Source organism: Dreissena polymorpha, chromosome 4, assembly GCF_020536995.1.
Source record: "Dreissena polymorpha isolate Duluth1 chromosome 4, UMN_Dpol_1.0, whole genome shotgun sequence".
NCBI lineage: Eukaryota > Metazoa > Mollusca > Bivalvia > Myida > Dreissenidae > Dreissena > Dreissena polymorpha.
Window position 1 is genome coordinate 88,521,445 of NC_068358.1, and position 17,528 is coordinate 88,538,972.

Below are 17,528 nucleotides of genomic sequence, written 5' to 3' on the forward strand. Positions count from 1 at the left end.
TAATACTATAAGCAATACATGGAGAAAAAATACACAACGTTATGTACCGTGTTAACCTAAGTGACCATTGCGTGTTCCTTCTATTATTAACTAATTATGTAGTCTTTATCATAAATTTAAGTATAAACTCATAAATATGTAAAATACTTTATTTGAGCATTCAAGGTGTAATTAGGTAAAAGTTTACATACACAACAGTTAATATTTAACAGCTAAATATGTATGCATCATGCTGTCTTCTGCAGTATAGATCTACATCTTTATTTAACGTAATGACATTCCTTACTTACAGATTAAGCCTATAAGCATTCAAGATACGAAGCGTAAATTCCTATTTTAAAGGAAATATCGTTGGCAGAACAACATAATATCGCAAATGCTTTCCAAACGACCAACCTCTGCAAACATGCAATATGCATTTAAGTAAGTTACATGAAAAGCCAATTGCAATAAGTATTTCCGTTACTTAACATTCTTAGTTTAATGACACAACTCATTTATTTAAAGAATATGTTATTTTTGAAGACTCATAAACAAAATAAAATATAAATGAAAACGGTTAATGAGTACTTAAACGTTATCTGTTTTTCCTGTAACTAAACAAAAACTAACAGTACCTCAACATATTATAAGCCATCACGAGCAGCAATTGACAAATTATAGCAAAAAAACTAAAATAAGTTTCTTAGCAGGTTGAACTTCAAACAAGAACTCCTAAGTAATATTCCATGCAAACTCATGTTCGATACGCAACATGACCCAGCATAGCTATATGAGTTAAATGCATTCAATGTTATCAACGGAACGGGTTGTTTTTAAATTCAAGCTAGTGTATGGTTAAACTTAAACAGATCTCAGTTGTCTGAATAAAGATGAATATATCAATTGTGTTTCGTATTCGTATTGTCACGTTTTTTCCAGTTTGTTATCAGTGAGAATTACAAAATACCACCTAAATGTTGCCTCACTCTTTAAAAGCTATGTTTAACATGGATGACTAGTTCACTGTATTATTTGTAGATGAGATACATGTTCCATTTCTGCGTCCCATATGCTTGAATGAAAACGCTTTGTCATGCAATTAAAAAGAAAGCGACAGCATTTCAAAATCATAACACACGCAATACATTACATTAAGCAATGAAACATGTCCGTCTTTAAAGCTTATAAACAAAATACTGATCATTTTTGCTACGAAACAAATCAAACAAAGAATTGTCATGCTTGTTTGAGATTAAAATTAATTCGATAAAAAAAGTTTATATGCGGATGATCAAATGCTTCCTGCTTTAAAAAAATATATTTGGCATATAAATAAGTCAATATAATTACAGTTGATGTTTTATATAGTGTAAAATTGTCTTCACAAATGAAACAGTTCTGATGCAATCAAAAACATTGTATTATCAAATTTGATTTTGTATTGTGCATGCAAAATGAGATCGTTCTGAATTGTATATTAAAATGCTAGGATTTCCAGCGCTTTCAAAGACGTTCCGGAGGGCATTCAGTCGATAAATATTCTTCGCAAATTAGAAAATCGTCATCACGAATACATACATTATTAAAGAAGTATAACTATATGAAACCCTTAATGACTCATCGAATCAGGTACGCGCTAAATTGAGAGACGTGTGTATTGAACAAATAAGGATTTTCATAAACTCACACATGTTGTCAAACAATGACTTAAGTATCTGTTCCGAAACATCAGAGTACTATAGTTAAATCCTCAATCAGAACTCTGGTGCAGACTCATGCTGAGTCTGCATTGCACTCGAGACGTTGTGTGTAAACAAATTTTCACGCTCTATGATAGAAAATATTCTTTATCGCAGCATTCATCAATAAATGGAGGCTTAGAAAATGTTATTAAACACGTACTCGATCACCTTAACAAAAATGGCTGACATACACACTTAAACATCACATGACATCAAACAACGTAAAGTCACCATATTGCGAATAACAATGTTATGAGGTAAAACTCAATGTGCCCCTGTTTATAAGTGATTATTACTGTTCTACATGTTACGGTCGACGAGTCATTCAACCCCAAATGTTTTTAATTGATCTTTTTAAGGCTTTGACTCCCGCTTTTGTCACGTGTTATGTTTGGTCAAGCTTTATGGTTTGCCTGTAGTGTGAGGGCAATTTTTCTTTGGAATAGAATACTGGCGGGTGCTGGAAATATGTATCTCCTTAAAAAAGATTTATGGAATTCCTTTTTTATATATTTGTAGTTGCATGAGGACTTAGTTTGTCCCGTTAGAAAACAACAACAGCAATACCAATACTGCAATAGGAGTCTTTACGATTTTAACATGTTGTTTATGCTGTAAAGTTGGTTTTCTGTAATTGTATGTCAGTAACATATTGACGAGGGTTTATTGACAGTGAATACCGAACGTACTTACGTGAAAGTGAGACGATAATATAGTTATGCGCACTATTGCACGAAAAAAGAATGTAACCTTTTTTACCGGATAGTTAAATGTCAAATTGTGATCATCCGTAACCGTTAAACGTAAGTTTTCCTACAATTATATTTGAACAGGATGTCTATGTAAGACAAAGTAGATTTTGTCTGATAATTGCAATCGGATATTATCTGATTAAACTTTGAATCTACAGTGTCTGATCGATTTCATATAAACAATAACTGTGAAACAATATTATTGTTCTAAACATAAAACTTTAATAACAAAATGCAATAATGTCGTCTGAACTTCAAGAAATCAGTATGATATCAATTTCTTTCTAGACTTTTATTGATGTAATTCCAAATGAAATCAGATGGTTTCATTATATTGTAATGAGAAAGAAGAGGAAAAATAAAGCGCTGCAACCATGATCATTTCATTTTCGGAACTAAACTGAATAAAAAAGTATTAGCTTTGAAATCTCAAATGTATACATGTCAACTATCAACAAGCACGTAATTTGTTGCTTATCTTACTTTTTTGCACAACCTTGAATCTAAATATAATTATGTATTAATCGGAAACGCATTTTCGAATGATAAAACGGCAATATAATAATAAATAAAACAAGCACTTAATGTTTAAATGTGAGGTTCTCTTGGAGACTCGTTCTCCCTTGACTAACGATAAATACAAATACTTGACCGTTATTCTTGCATTACTTCGTAATTTGGGTTAATCATGCACAAAATACTTCAATAACTACAATTCACTATGGAATTAAATGTATACATTTCATTTTGTGAGGCTGGGAAATACACCTACACACATGTATACAGAACAATAGGCTATTATATATGTTACAAAACACCATACAGAATCATATGCGTAAACAAGAAACACATTTCGGAATAAGATCCAGTTAAATTTTAAACCAGTGAATGTATGAATTAGTGGTCGAATCCTATGCACTATATACTAATAATGAAATTAACCCTTCGCAAACATTGTTTCTTACAGTTCAAATATCTTTTGCACTGTACATAATTGTTGCAAAATCATCCCATACGATCGTATAATTGGAGTATATAAACCAAGCGCTATTCACACGATATAAAGCTTGTTAAAATGATTGTTGGAAAACGCAGACGTGCGTGCATATTTAAATAAGTGTTGTGAAAATAAGCACGAACGCCTTTCTTTGTTACTTTCTAGAATTGTTTTGACAAGGGTATCCTGCTCGATTACTCAATACACACATACGTGTAAGCAACAAGTTTGTTATTGATGAAATGCTTTCTTTCGTGAGCCCTGTGATTGCTGCCTTACTACTTTACTAGCAATCGATAAAATGTTTATGTTATTTACCAAACGTCCGTTACTTACAACGCTTTTACATTTGATATTATTATAACAATTATCGAGGAGAATCTATAGTTAAAGACGCCGTTATTGGACTGTGTTGGATTTTCGGTTGCTTCACAAAAAAGTTATCAATACGCAATTAGCCTCTTGAACAAAATGAACAGAAGTTTTTTATGTATCCATATTGGTAATTATGCCTGTAGTTTCATGTTTAAATGTTCGTTGTAAATTGTAATACCCAATAAATTGTTCTCATTGTTCAATGATTTGAATGACAAATACACTGTTTAGCAATGTATGTGTAATAGCATGAAGATGCATTAGATATGTACTATTTATCACTTCATGGTCTCTGGAGCATCGTGAAAGTAAATTAAAGGTCCTAATTTTGTTAATAAGTGGGTCTCATCTTGCTTTTATTTTCACACTGATGCCGGTCGTTTAAAGCTGGGTGTAAAGATTGTAATTGATAAATAACCGATTATGTCTGACATTTGTTAGGCTCAATTGTTTGTTGATTTTGTCAGCTTCACACATTACTGGAACTAACACCTGACTTTCAATAACAAGCTACTACTATGTTAACGATAAATATTCTCGATCATCCCATGAGAACAAAAATCCGGCAAATTACAACATTTGATAGCGATTAGCCATTCAACATTGCCATTACAATGTGTCTGGCATTTCTTTTTTTAAACAATTATATTGACATAATAGCATCCGTGATACATTAAACGTCATTAATATATGTAAATACACGTATCGGAGTTTTCTGTATTACACATGTAAATTAAAGTTTGATCTTTTTTACATTGTTTTCAGAATTGTGATATGCATTACAAAATATAACTTTAATAAACAAACGTCACAATCGGTTTCAAAAGATAGTTGGTGTTTTGTTATGACCGTAGTGGATATAAACATTAATTTCTCTTTTGATATAGTTTCTAGATTTTAATTGTTAGCTTTAATAACTTATTTTTAATAATCGGGCCAAAGTCCATTGGACCGTTATGTCGGCATCGGGCCGATTACAGAAATCCGGCCCAGCTCTGCCGTGTGTTATTGTCTAAATATTGAATGTGTTTGTTTAGTTTGATTGTTCGCCGTTTTCAGCATTATTGTAGTCTAATATTGGCCGTCAGTTAACCAATTCACACCTTCTCTTTGAGAGCTGTTTGACCATAACTAAGTGCACACTCTTATGCTAATAACTGGGAACTAGCAAACTGAAATCAGATGAGCGGTAGGCTAGTCTTAAAAACGATTATAAAACCTATCCTCACACACGTTATGCCGCCAATAATGAGTAAAACGTGTCAGTATAAACAAAAAGTATTTTTTTCGCAAATGTTGACACATGGAAGTTTTTGAATCACTTCTTCTGAACGTTCATCAGATTTTTTTTGGTTTGGTTATAAAACATTTCCATAAGAATCGCATAAACCTTTACAAGATTTTAGTTTAATTATCAAAAACATGTTAACACTTATGTTACAATTTATTCTTAAATACTGATACTAAACTTACTTTTCCCTACTAAAGATATTCAGAAGAGATGTTGGAGTCCTAACTATGTTTCAAACAAACAAACAACAACACTGTTGTGCGATTTGCGAGAGACGCATATATTTTGGCCGCATGTGCACAGAGTTTCAAGACAATCTTGATTTTCATAAAGCAGGTACAGTAATACGAAATTACAAGTATAATTGATGCGCATTTTCATCATGCGCATTGATGTATGCTCAGGTAAAATCTGTAGTAAATATTCAGTAAATTGTGTTTAAAATTAAACCGCATTACGATAAAGCATCAACTACAGATTTAACCATATATTCGTCACAAGAATGGTAGCCGCCCACGAACAACTCCCTTTTATGGTGGGTTTATTCCCTACCTAGGAAGAAACGTGGGGCACGTAGCAATGCACTTAGACCATTCTTCAGAATATCGGAATTACGGCCTTTATCCGAGCATATACATAACATAAAAAATAAAATAAAACAATTATGGATATACAATATATACATAAAAATGTACTCATACAAAACATGAATTTGAATTTGATCTTGCCACGTTGACGCCTTCGCTAGAACTGATTTCTATCGCTATTTATTTCTATAAATAGCAATACACAAAACAAACTCGCAAAACCGGTTTGTTTTCTCATGTCCGTCAGGACAAAAGTACTCCGCTATACGATGTAACGCGGAGTACTATAAGTCCTAACTATGTTTCAAACAAACAAACAACAACACTGTTGTGCGATTTGCGAGAGACGCATATAGACATTACAAAGTATAGTGGATAAAATATCAAATTCAAATTCATACATAGTCATACATAATTTCATCCGTTGTACAAACGAATACACAAATTGTAACAAATTACAAGTTTAAGGTTTTTGTAACTGATAATCTTTTATCTATAGAATCTTGAACATAACCGTCTTTTGCTATGTCCGTTTTCCATCTCCCATGTATCTTAAGACATCTTTCAGAAACGCTCGAAGCGTTTGCCACATTAGTGGCTCCACTAGCTCGCAGTGAGTGCGTACCAATATCAAGTTCGGGACCAACTAGTTTTAATTTTTTAACAATACATTCTCTTGCTCTAGTGTAACTTAATTTTTTATCTTTCTTAATTAAGGAAGATACAGCTTTAGAACGCAAAAGCTGGTTTAAATAAATACTCATTTGATTCATTAGACAAGTTTGCTAATGACATATATTTTGTTAAAATACCATATGGGCAAGCTGAAGTCGTGCCTTTTGCAATAATAATCTCTGAACCATTCCTATAAATGTCAGTTTTGCTATGGTGCACATTAATAACAAAATGATCTGATTTGAATTGTACGTCATTACAACGAAGCTCACTTATTTTATTCATACGCATAAAACCAGCATATCCTAAAATGATCATAGCTAAATCTCTAACATCAATGACATCAGTAGAATCCTTATACATCAAACATAATGTTTGTATCATTTCTGATGAAAGTACATCTTTCTTGTGAACAGGTTTTGAACACACACGTTTTGAAGCTTCTAATAATTGCTTAACAATGTTATTTTCTGTTGGATCATTTACACCATTCATAGAATGAACCCATTTTATACTGTAGAACACAGATGAAACAACGTTGTTAGATTTTCCGTGATCCATTAATTGAGTCATGTACATTGCCACTGATATGGGTAAGGCTGGCATGGCGACTAATAAATTGTCTTCGCAGTAAGTTTTGAAATGTTCAAAAGAAGAATTATATTTCTTCACCGTATTGTCTGCTCTTGACTGCATCAAATATCCAGCTATTCTGTCCGCCATTTCGTCTCTGTGTTGCCCATGCAAACCTGCGTCCTCTAATCTCTCAGTCAGAGTTCCTCTCAAACCAATACCTGTCAAACATATGTGATATATGCATTAATACATGAATTATGGTATGCATCTTAATGCTATCATATCAAATGATAATCTAGTTTCGCCAAAACAACCGTTATTTCCCTTCCCAGGAATCGTACAATCTCTTCCAATAATGTTACAATCTTTTACAAAATATCTAAATATGCCATCTAACGAAATAAGCATTGGCCAATAAGGCGAACTGACCCATTTTGGGACAACAAGGGTGCATTTTGCTTTCTCCGATATCATCTTATCGATACAGTTCGGAACCAACCTAGGTGGTGGAACTAACCAATTTACATCGTTTCCCCAATATTGTACTAAGGCATCTACTGCCTCTGTTCCTGGAACCCACCATCGGGAATTAAACCTTCTGCATTTATTGTTTGCATGCGATGCAAATCTGTCAACTGAATGTTTACCCCATATGTTATCTAATGCTATAAAATGACATTTATCTATCTGCCAGTCGTCTGAATCGAAACATCGACTTAAATAGTCGCTCTTTTCATTATCTGCTCTTGGAATCCATTCCGGACATAATGATATCTTATTTTGATCACAAAACGTATTTAAATCTAAAGCTATGTCATGGATATCCATTTTTCGACTACCATTCAGTAATATAGATTTTACATTTTTATTGTCTGAATACACTTTTATGTACGAATTTTGTAAAGTATTTCCAAAAGTTTTAACAATTCTGTTAACTGCTTCCGCTTCCCGCCAAGTGGAGCTGCGTGATTTTTCTATATCAGACCAAATGCCAATTACTTCTACATCTTTAACCGCATTATCATCAACCTTTATACAAAAAGGATAAATCTCGTCATCTGTGGTTTTACCATATACTCTACAAACCATCTCTGACAACCGTCTATTATCTTTACCGTCCTCTTCTACGGGCTTACCATATTCGCTATGGCTCCTTTGCGGGAGCCATGTGTTGCAATCTTTGTCCACTTCCGGGGACCAAATCATACCTTTTTTGCTCACTTCCGGGAGGCATCTTACTGAATCTGTGTCCACTTCCGTGGATAATAACATACCATTTCTGCTCACTTCCGGGAGCAATCTACTAGGCTCTATGTCCACTTCCGGGGACCATAGCATACGCTCTCTGCTCACTTCCGGGAGCAGTCTACTAGGCTCTATGTCCACTTCCGGGGACCATAGCATACGCTCTCTGCTCACTTCCGGGAGCAATCTACTAGGCTCTATGTCCACTTCCGGGGACCATAGCATACGCTCTCTGCTCACTTCCGGGAGCAATCTACTAGGCTCTATGTCCACTTCCGGGGACCATAGCATACGCTCTCTGCTCACTTCCGGGAGCAATCTACTAGCCTCCATGTCCACTTCTGGGGACAATAGCATAATCTTTCTGCTCACTTCCGGGAGCGATAACATACCTTTTATATCCGTATGCAAAGTTTTATCTTGAAAACCAACTTCCGGTGGATACGTGTCTTTACGTAATGTTACAACACAATTTGTTGTCTCATCTTCAGGACTCAGAGACCGTGAGTACATACCTTTACTCTGTTCGTCAAGTGAATACATTAAATTGCTCAAATTTTCTCGTTTATTTCCATGAAAGTCGTAGACTTGAATATCATTTTGTCTATCTACCTGAAAGCTACAACTTTCTATAAAACCTCCATAACCTGTGCTACTTGCATCAGCAAATATATTAAACAAACACACTTGATTGTGTTTGAAATATTTTCCACTGCTGTTTAATTTCCTAGCGTTTTCTTTCCAGAACGTAAGTTCGGAAATAGCTTGCTCTGTCACAATAATGGGAGCTCTCCAACTAGCTCTGGTATTTATGCAATTGAATAAATGTCTTGTTAACAACCTAACTTTATTTCCAACAACACTCTGAAGTGAAATTATCTGCCCTACAATACTAGCTACGAATCTTACTGGCACTGTTTTTTCTCTCGTTTGATGAATTTGATAGATCATCGAATCAATACTCTTTTCTAGTCTAGCCACTCTGTTTTCAGTAATGAACAACCGATTTGTATGCATATCGAGCACATGCCCTAGCCATTCTACTCTCTGAGAAGGAATCCAATTACATTTATCTTCGGCTAATAAAAACCCAAAATCTACCAGGGTATTTCTCGTAAATTCACTGGCACACAATGCTCTCTCATATACTACATTTCCGCCAATACCATCATCCAAAAACATAACTATTTTAAGTCCTTTTGATCTAAGTAATGCTACTACAACTCTAAGCAGTTTAGTAAATATATGACCGGCTGTTTTTATGCCGAATGGAAGCGAGTTAAACACATAATAACACTGTTTGCTATTGTCTTGATAGCTAAAACCTAAATATTTTCTATGCTCCATGAATATATCAATGTGATGATATGCTCCTTTAATATCGAAAGTAAATAAAAAGGAATTTTTCTCAAACAAAGTTTCAGCAACTTTAATGTCTTCAAATTTTACTTTAAACTGGTGCAAGTGTGGATTAATATACCTACAATCTAGAACTAATCGTGGCTTCCCTTTCTTATTAAATGCTACTGTAAGCGGATTAACAATATGTGGAATCTCGTTACATCTTGAAACAATACCTTTGTCTAATAAAGCTTTTATTTCGCTTTCTACAAATACGGAATTTACTCTCGCTGAGTAATTATTTTTCATCTGAGAATGTTCGGGTACAGTTATAAATGGAAGCTTGTACCCACCACTTACTACATCTAAAATATACTTACTATCAGTAGCCTCTTGCCACTTGGCCACGTGTGCCTTCAGTCTACTAACCGGAGAACTTACGGTATCAATCTCTTTAATAGGATCCTTTAGATCAATTTCTGTGTTTACATGTTTAAGTACGATACCTTTTTCCGACGGAATAGGAACTACCCATTTTATGGATAGCGGTGTCCCAAACATAAAACTACTTATCTTATTGTTAGAGCTGCTTGCTGGACATTCAGCTGCCCCTTTCCAATGCCCCGGCTTGCCACAAGCGAAACACAGTCCTGGGCGTCTCAACGGCTGTCTCATCGACATCCCCTGGGTTGCATTGTTTTGTACAACCATCGGCTTCCGGTACGGCCCGTTGCGCGTGCCTCGTGATTTTTTCGATTTTTCCGCTTTTAACTTTTTGTTTGCCCGCGCCTCTGCCCTGTACATCCTCTTTTCGTCTTCGGAGTCAGATGCCAGCGGGTTGGACTCGTATTCGCTTACGAACCTCCACCCCAACTCTGATTCGTCAGCTAAACGTATTAGCTTCTGTCGGTGAGCCACCATAGCTTTGACTGCAAATAGATTAATCTCATAAGACTCGTCAAACGATTAAACATAAATATATGTTATGTATATGACGCAATAAAGTAAATAAAATTATTTTCCAATACTGACCTTCCGCGATTTTGTTTCGCGTTTCTTCAATATTTCTATTCGACAACGAACTTTCTACTTCCTCTAATGCCAAATTTACTTTCGCATTATGCTTAAATTGCTCTTCACTTGATTTTCGTTTAAAAGATGGTATACCTGATACAATGTTCGAAATTTGAGTTAACTGAGTAACATTAGTTTTTGAACTTATCTTTTCTACAATGCGTTCCAGGTCATGAAGCATTGCATTCTTATGTTCAGTTAAAGAAGATTTCAACTTTTCATCGACTATTTCGCTGATCAGGTGTATATGTTCCTCCATTTTCGGTGCACGATCTTGCCACGTTGACGCCTTCGCTAGAACTGATTTCTATCGCTATTTATTTCTATAAATAGCAATACACAAAACAAACTCGCAAAACCGGTTTGTTTTCTCATGTCCGTCAGGACAAAAGTACTCCGCTATACGATGTAACGCGGAGTACTATAATACGTGTTTAGTGTAAAATGTCAATACGTTATTTTAGCGAGGCTCAGAAAATATAAAGCACAATGTTCTCGTGCCGAGCAAATAAAATGCTCTGTGTCATATGCTGTTTTGTTTCTCCAGAATTAAGTACAAAAGCGATTCAAATGGATGTATTTCAGAAATACAAGCCTATTGAAGGAGTAATTCGTTCAATGAGGCATTATAAATTAATGTAAATGTAAATATTTCTTGAAGGGCCGATTTGTTGTCCATAAAAAACGTACAATCTTCGTGTTTAAGATGTCATTACACGAACAAACATAAATTATATGCGTCTTTTACACATTTATAATAATTGTTAAATATTTGTTAGGGTTTCGGTTTTCTACAATTCCCTTAATAATACTTCATTTATTTTCCATTAAGCTTGCATTGTCTCTAGTGTTGTGGTTAACAAAGACCGAACCTATATTATCACTCACCCGTAACATTCTAAATATCAAAATCTCTAACTATACTCAATGTCTAATGTATCACCAAACACATTAATCTTCTTTATAGCGGATTCAGTCCGTGAACGACCAGGTTTTGATCCCGTAGTATTTATTTTCTCATTTCATGGATTATTTTCTTTCTCTCTATCTGTTGTTGATGAAGTAACCCTTTATCATTTTACCACGCCTGCTTGTAATGTCTTACTACGTTTAAACGCTATGGTGATTCCATGCCTGAAATCACAAAACATTTTATTTAAGACACCACTTTATCTAAATATGCGATAACATTAAATTAATTTATGTACGTTTACCATTTGCTTCGATGCTTTTGTCTACAATGGTACTGTAACTATTCGATTGCCTATAATATTTTTAAAAAACATATAATAGAGGTGTTAAGGTACTGCTTAATGACAGTTGAATCATCAATTATGTATACTCAAAGACCAGCAAATTTACTAAGTAATTATATCGTTATCAAATCGATGGTATTATTACTTAATTTCTCGAGTTCTCTGAGTAAAAAAACATAATGCGTTATGATTCGACAGGTTTCGATTGATTAAAGTAATAATTTAATGTCATCGATTTCAATGTACGTCTAGCTCTGGTAAAATAAGATACTGTTTATAATCATACGTTCACTGTTCATGACAAGTCATGCACCAATGTCATCTACAAATAATTCGATCGCCAGCCGATGTGTCCGATCTTAATGCATCGGGCGAATGAACACGTCGGAGCCGTCCGACGCCCGATGAATGACCCATAAGGGCGCCGAACGAACATCGGAAATCAATAGCAAGACAACGCCTCAACATTGTAGTATGTGCTATGTTTGCAGTAGAGGAGTTCGAAGAACTATAGCGACGTCAAAGACGATGGTGGGTCAACCCATGGATTCAGAGACGATCCTTCTACGGGCAATAAGAGACTCTTTTGCATGAACTGCATATCGACAAACCCGGTCAATGTCGAGGCTTATTTGCGTCTCAAGCCAGAGTTGTTTCAAGAACTGTAATAAGAATCGGACTTTCATTCAAATTAGACACGAGTGAATTATTATAAGTTGTCTGACACACGTATTTTTGTACTTATATAATTATATCCTAGTTACACCAGAGACCGAATTTTTCATATGTCGCTCGAATTAAAATTCGAAGTGCATTCGGGCTAATGTGAAATGCACTTGTAATATTGTTAAGCTTTCTGTGTGCCATCGTTTCCATTTTGTGCTTTTATCAATGGTCTATAATGTATGTTAAAAAGTAAATATGTCTAGGCAATTATGTCTGTTTGTTTACAAGTACAGCGCCAAGGACCCACACTAATAAATTTGAATGTCGTAAGAATGCGGAATCACAAAGCGCGTATGTTAAGAGTGACTGTGGCCATAACATTTTAAGATGTGTTTTTCTTTCGCCTTATACATTTTTTTAGCCACAGGCGAAGGACGTTTGACTTTCGAATGTCCCACAATACATATGATATCTCTGTTTGTGCCTTTTATGTGTGGTGTAATCGTGGAAGAATTACACTGAAGAATGGCATAAGATTGGAAGCCGTGTTGTTGGCAATGACAGTCGCTCAAAACAAGTTCTTGGGGGCGATGGTTCGTTCACCTGGCTTCAACTCAGACAGTGGTATGTTCAACATGCATCAGCTTCCACAGGCCATTGAACGCAAAACAGAAGATTTCCCAGAGTCAGATTCTTCTCCTCATCACGGCCTGAACATGCCCTACTTCTTGGCGATGACGACGTGTGTCCTCTTCACACATACATGATGAAATCCTACGCCAATCGGTAGCTCAATGTGAACGAACGTATATATCACTGTAGGACATCTGGAGCGCGCAGGGTCGACGAAAACGCATCGTCTAATTTTTGTTCGATCTCGTCTCAATTCCTTCCCGGACCCCACATCGGTTAAAATTTTAAGTGAGACTTAAAATAATCCGGACGCCGCCTCTTGCTACTAAATGACGCGGTGCCCGTGCGTTCATCGGCGGCATTAGCCCGATGAGGGACTGTGATCAGTCTCTATTTGTTACTGAGATATTACGAAAACGGTACTTTTGCATTATGTAAATGACCAGCACCTTAATGTAACGTTCTAAGTTTATAATATTTTGTGATTGATTTGACCAACCAGCCGATTATTAGGGCGTCGTGATGATTTGATTACCAACATGCATGCAGGTTTTAAGACAACATTCGTCAAGTCATCGGGCCACAATACAGCAGTATTCGACTGGCAGAAAGTGTACATTTTTAACATTTTGGTTGCATACAAATAAATTGACATTACTTTTCCATTAAATTCGACACAGCTCATATATCCTTAAAGTGATTAATCATGTAATGTCAGGTTGAAAAAAAAACAACATTTTAAATAAACATGTTGCATAATGGTGTTTAATTCAATTTTCCCTCTGGCTTAAGCCATACATTTACATGTGTGCTTTAGATTTGGCAGCCTATTACCTACTTAATTCCAAACAATGTGACTAGGCTTAATGAATTTCGTTCCGTGCAAAATTGCATGTCTTGTATCCAGACAAGCCGTCGTAGGCTGATGCTAATTACATGTTTCTACGATGTCATGTTTGCTCCTTACAAGTTGGCGTGTTTCTAAATAATTAGCCATAAAAAGTTTTTTTTGTGATTCTAAGTAACAGTGATATTGTGATATCACTCACAATTAAAGGCGTATGGTTTTGAGAAATTTACAGGGTTGTACTATCTAACTTAGTGTAAAATATCATACCATGTTTATGTTAATTTGTATGTGAAGCCTTTAAGTATAGAAATAAGACGCGTCGCGATTATGCTAGATTATATTAAACGTTTTCTTCGATATTGGTTTGTTTGACTTAAAAGGTTTACATACCTAGTTTTTATGTTGACCTCTACCTTGTATTTTGTTCTCGAAAATTTTATTTAAAAACACTTTATATCAATTGAAAATCAATTTATTAAAGAAGATCTGCATGTGTATGGATTTCACACACAACTGCTATAAATTTGATATAATTGCAAAATGAATTCTCAATGATTTTATATATATGAAAAAAAAACTACAACTTTTTGAAGCAGGATGAAGCGAAATAAATAAAAACTAAATCTAAGCATCATATGGAACACATTTTAGATTAGTTTGAGTGGCTCCCAGGAAAAAATAAAAAAACAACGGAATACTTGGTGTAAAATGATGCAATAAATGGATTTTATTGTATGCAAAATATTAATATTCCAAATAAAGTATGCACATAAATATGTTAACGTGACTTCTTATATAATAATAGACCATACGTTTAAAGTGGCCTTTTCACAGATTTTGGCATATTTTGAAGTTTGTCATTAAATGCTTTATATTGATAAATGTAAACATTGGATCTTAAAAGCTCCAGTAAAAAATCAAGAATAAAATTAAAAAAGGCAGAACAAGTAGCCGGTACCAGGGCTCGAACCAGTGACCCCCGGAGTCCTGGAGTTAGTCTGAAGTAAAAACGCACTAGCCTCTCGGCTATTCCGCCGGGTGTACACAGTTTAAGTATTTAATACCTTATATAAGCAATCTTCGTAGTTTCGTAAATTTAAACGACAACAACAGAACTCTCCAAATTATTCAATCGTTTCGCGTTGCAACGCTTTATAATTTTTAGGTTTTCGAACCGTCAAAAGATACATATAATGGCTATATTGGACTATGGTAAATGTTCAGTAATACTGTTACCTCAAAATATCATAACTAAAACGAAAATTTGCAAATCTGAAACAACTTTTTTCAATTTTGTCAATTTACCAAACCGTGAAAAGATCCCTTAAAGATGTATTTATAACGACTATAATGTTTAAATAAAAGATATTATATAATTACAGACACATTAAACATAATCCTTTTTTCCCATATTTCAGAGACAACTTTTAATAATTATCACTAATAAAAATATGTGTAGCTTTTTATCTGGATAAAACTAATTACATTTATTAAAATGCAATTAAGATGTTGCCATCTATTCCAACAGGTTTGTAATGAGAATTGCAAATGTTTGATTGAGCAAGTATTTAAAGTGTACTTCGAAGTGTTCTTGTTATTTCTAATGACGCATTTCGTACAAGATAATGATCATGATGAAATCAATAAAGTGCCTATTCGGAAAAAAAAACTTTACCTGTTGGTTTAAAGTGGACGATAAACCTGGAAGAAGAAACCATTATCGTTTCATGAGTAGTGGCAAGGTTAACACATCTCGAAATTGCGTTAAAGTATAAATAAATAAGTTTTCAACACTAATACACATATATGAATGCGAAGTGTAGCGAGGTATCCAATTGCTGTAGTAAAATCAACACACAAAACACGTTTTTCAACACCATCATCAGGTCTGAAAAATCACCCGCATTTCGCGACACTAAGTTATTGTAGTATTCGATTTAAACAATTCTATTCAATATATATGACGCGTGAGCAGTACAAACCAATATCATTACATTCAAAGCAACACAGCAGTTTTGCATCGTGTTTAAGTAAAGAAACATATATTTATTATAGTAAATGTGTTATCACATAGATAATATGTGTCACAAGGTAACATAAAGTACATAATTCACAAACATTTGAATATTATACATGTAAAGCGAGCTATGAACTCAAACACTATATGGAGATCATTTTTGTATGCACTCGGTACTTGTATAAAAAAACTAGACAATTTTAACATGTATTGGTCAAACTGGGATCACCGCTTCGGAATGGTAAATTCAAAGCATTTGAGGTCTTAACCGTTTTAACGGCAAGCCGAACCTAACACTTACCCTAGAAAAGTTCACAAAGAAACAGCGCGTCTAAAACTATTCCAATAAAATGTGACAGTTATAATGAGAGATGACACAATTCCACGATATTCTGAATCTAAACAGCTAAGCGTTATAGCTAATTGTTCAAGAAACATCCATGCTTGTTTGAATCAGAAATGACAGATTATTGACATGCAAATCAGCAGCACTAATGGCGAGGTGTCTGCTTACAAGACTTGAAACTAGGAATGGTAAAAAGTCCGTTACATCCAAATCACACTCTTTTGAAATTATTAGAAAATAGTAGAAACAGCCAGGAAGTAACACAGAGAAACGGAGGAAAAGTCGATATTTAAACCGTGGTAAAACATTTTATGTTTTGTTCATTTGTAGTTAGACTGTATATTTTCCTCGAAAATCGCATCAAAGTTGTCGATGTAATGTACGACTACCGAAAGTACCGATATAGTCAAATTTGCCGAAGTTAATATGAATGAGGCTAATTCTCTCTATAACATATTTCAGTCAAATTTCGATGAACTTTCAATAGAAACGACAAATAGCCGGAACATTTTTATTGGCAGAAAAGTCATATGCAGTCGAATGTCATTTTCAAAACAGTTTATTTAAACAAATCTAATTCTCTATTTTACATCGCATATTGAATTGAATAAGCTTAAGCATTTATACGCATGCTACTTAAGATATTTATTGTAAAGGAAAAGTTAGTTTACCAGGTCAATCACAAGAAATGTGTACACATTAGCAAAATGTTTATCATAAGATAACGTTATAAGCAAATACGTTTTTTTAGTATAAAAAGACGAGTGTACAATTAAGACAAAACTATTTTAAATGGCATTTCAAGCAGACACTCAATCTTTTTATCTCAGTACAAAGAATCGAATTAAGTACATTAGTATAACATTACATTGCTTTTTACTCTAACCAGGATGCCAAACAAGAAATAATGACAATCGCTTAAGTTTGATTGGTATCATTGTGTAGTATGCAGTCAAGTACTATTGTACTATATAATCAGACATGAGTTTAAAATGAATAAATAAATAAAAGGTGCATATGCTTTGTTCAGAGATAACGTTACCTTTAACAAGTATTGCTGTCTGAGAAATAAAAATCAGTAAAATGGTATGGGAGGCAGCAGGATGTGCTGCTAACTTTTTGT

At 34.5% G+C, this 17,528-nt stretch overlaps 1 protein-coding gene across 1 annotated transcript; it reads right to left on the reverse strand.

Moving 5' to 3' along the window:
- Nucleotides 1-5,742: 5,742 nt before the first annotated feature.
- On the reverse strand, nucleotides 5,743-11,061 carry LOC127879088 (uncharacterized). Its single transcript, XM_052425697.1, has 2 exons — nucleotides 10,596-11,061; nucleotides 5,743-10,492 (listed from the first exon to the last, which is right to left on the reverse strand). Exons 1-2 carry the CDS (start codon nucleotides 10,894-10,896, stop codon nucleotides 7,233-7,235), a joined length of 3,561 nt encoding a protein of 1,186 aa, XP_052281657.1. The 5' UTR covers nucleotides 10,897-11,061; the 3' UTR covers nucleotides 5,743-7,232.
- Nucleotides 11,062-17,528: the final 6,467 nt, after the last annotated feature.

Excerpts from the sequence above, each read along its gene's own strand:
- LOC127879088 (XM_052425697.1), bottom strand. The coding sequence starts at position 10,896 with ATGGAGGAACATATACACCTGATCAGCGAAATAGTCGATGAAAAGTTG. Across the intron at positions 10,493-10,595 it reads GCGAAACAAAATCGCGGAAG|TCAAAGCTATGGTGGCTCAC; the intron begins GTCAGTATTGGA and ends ATCTATTTGCAG.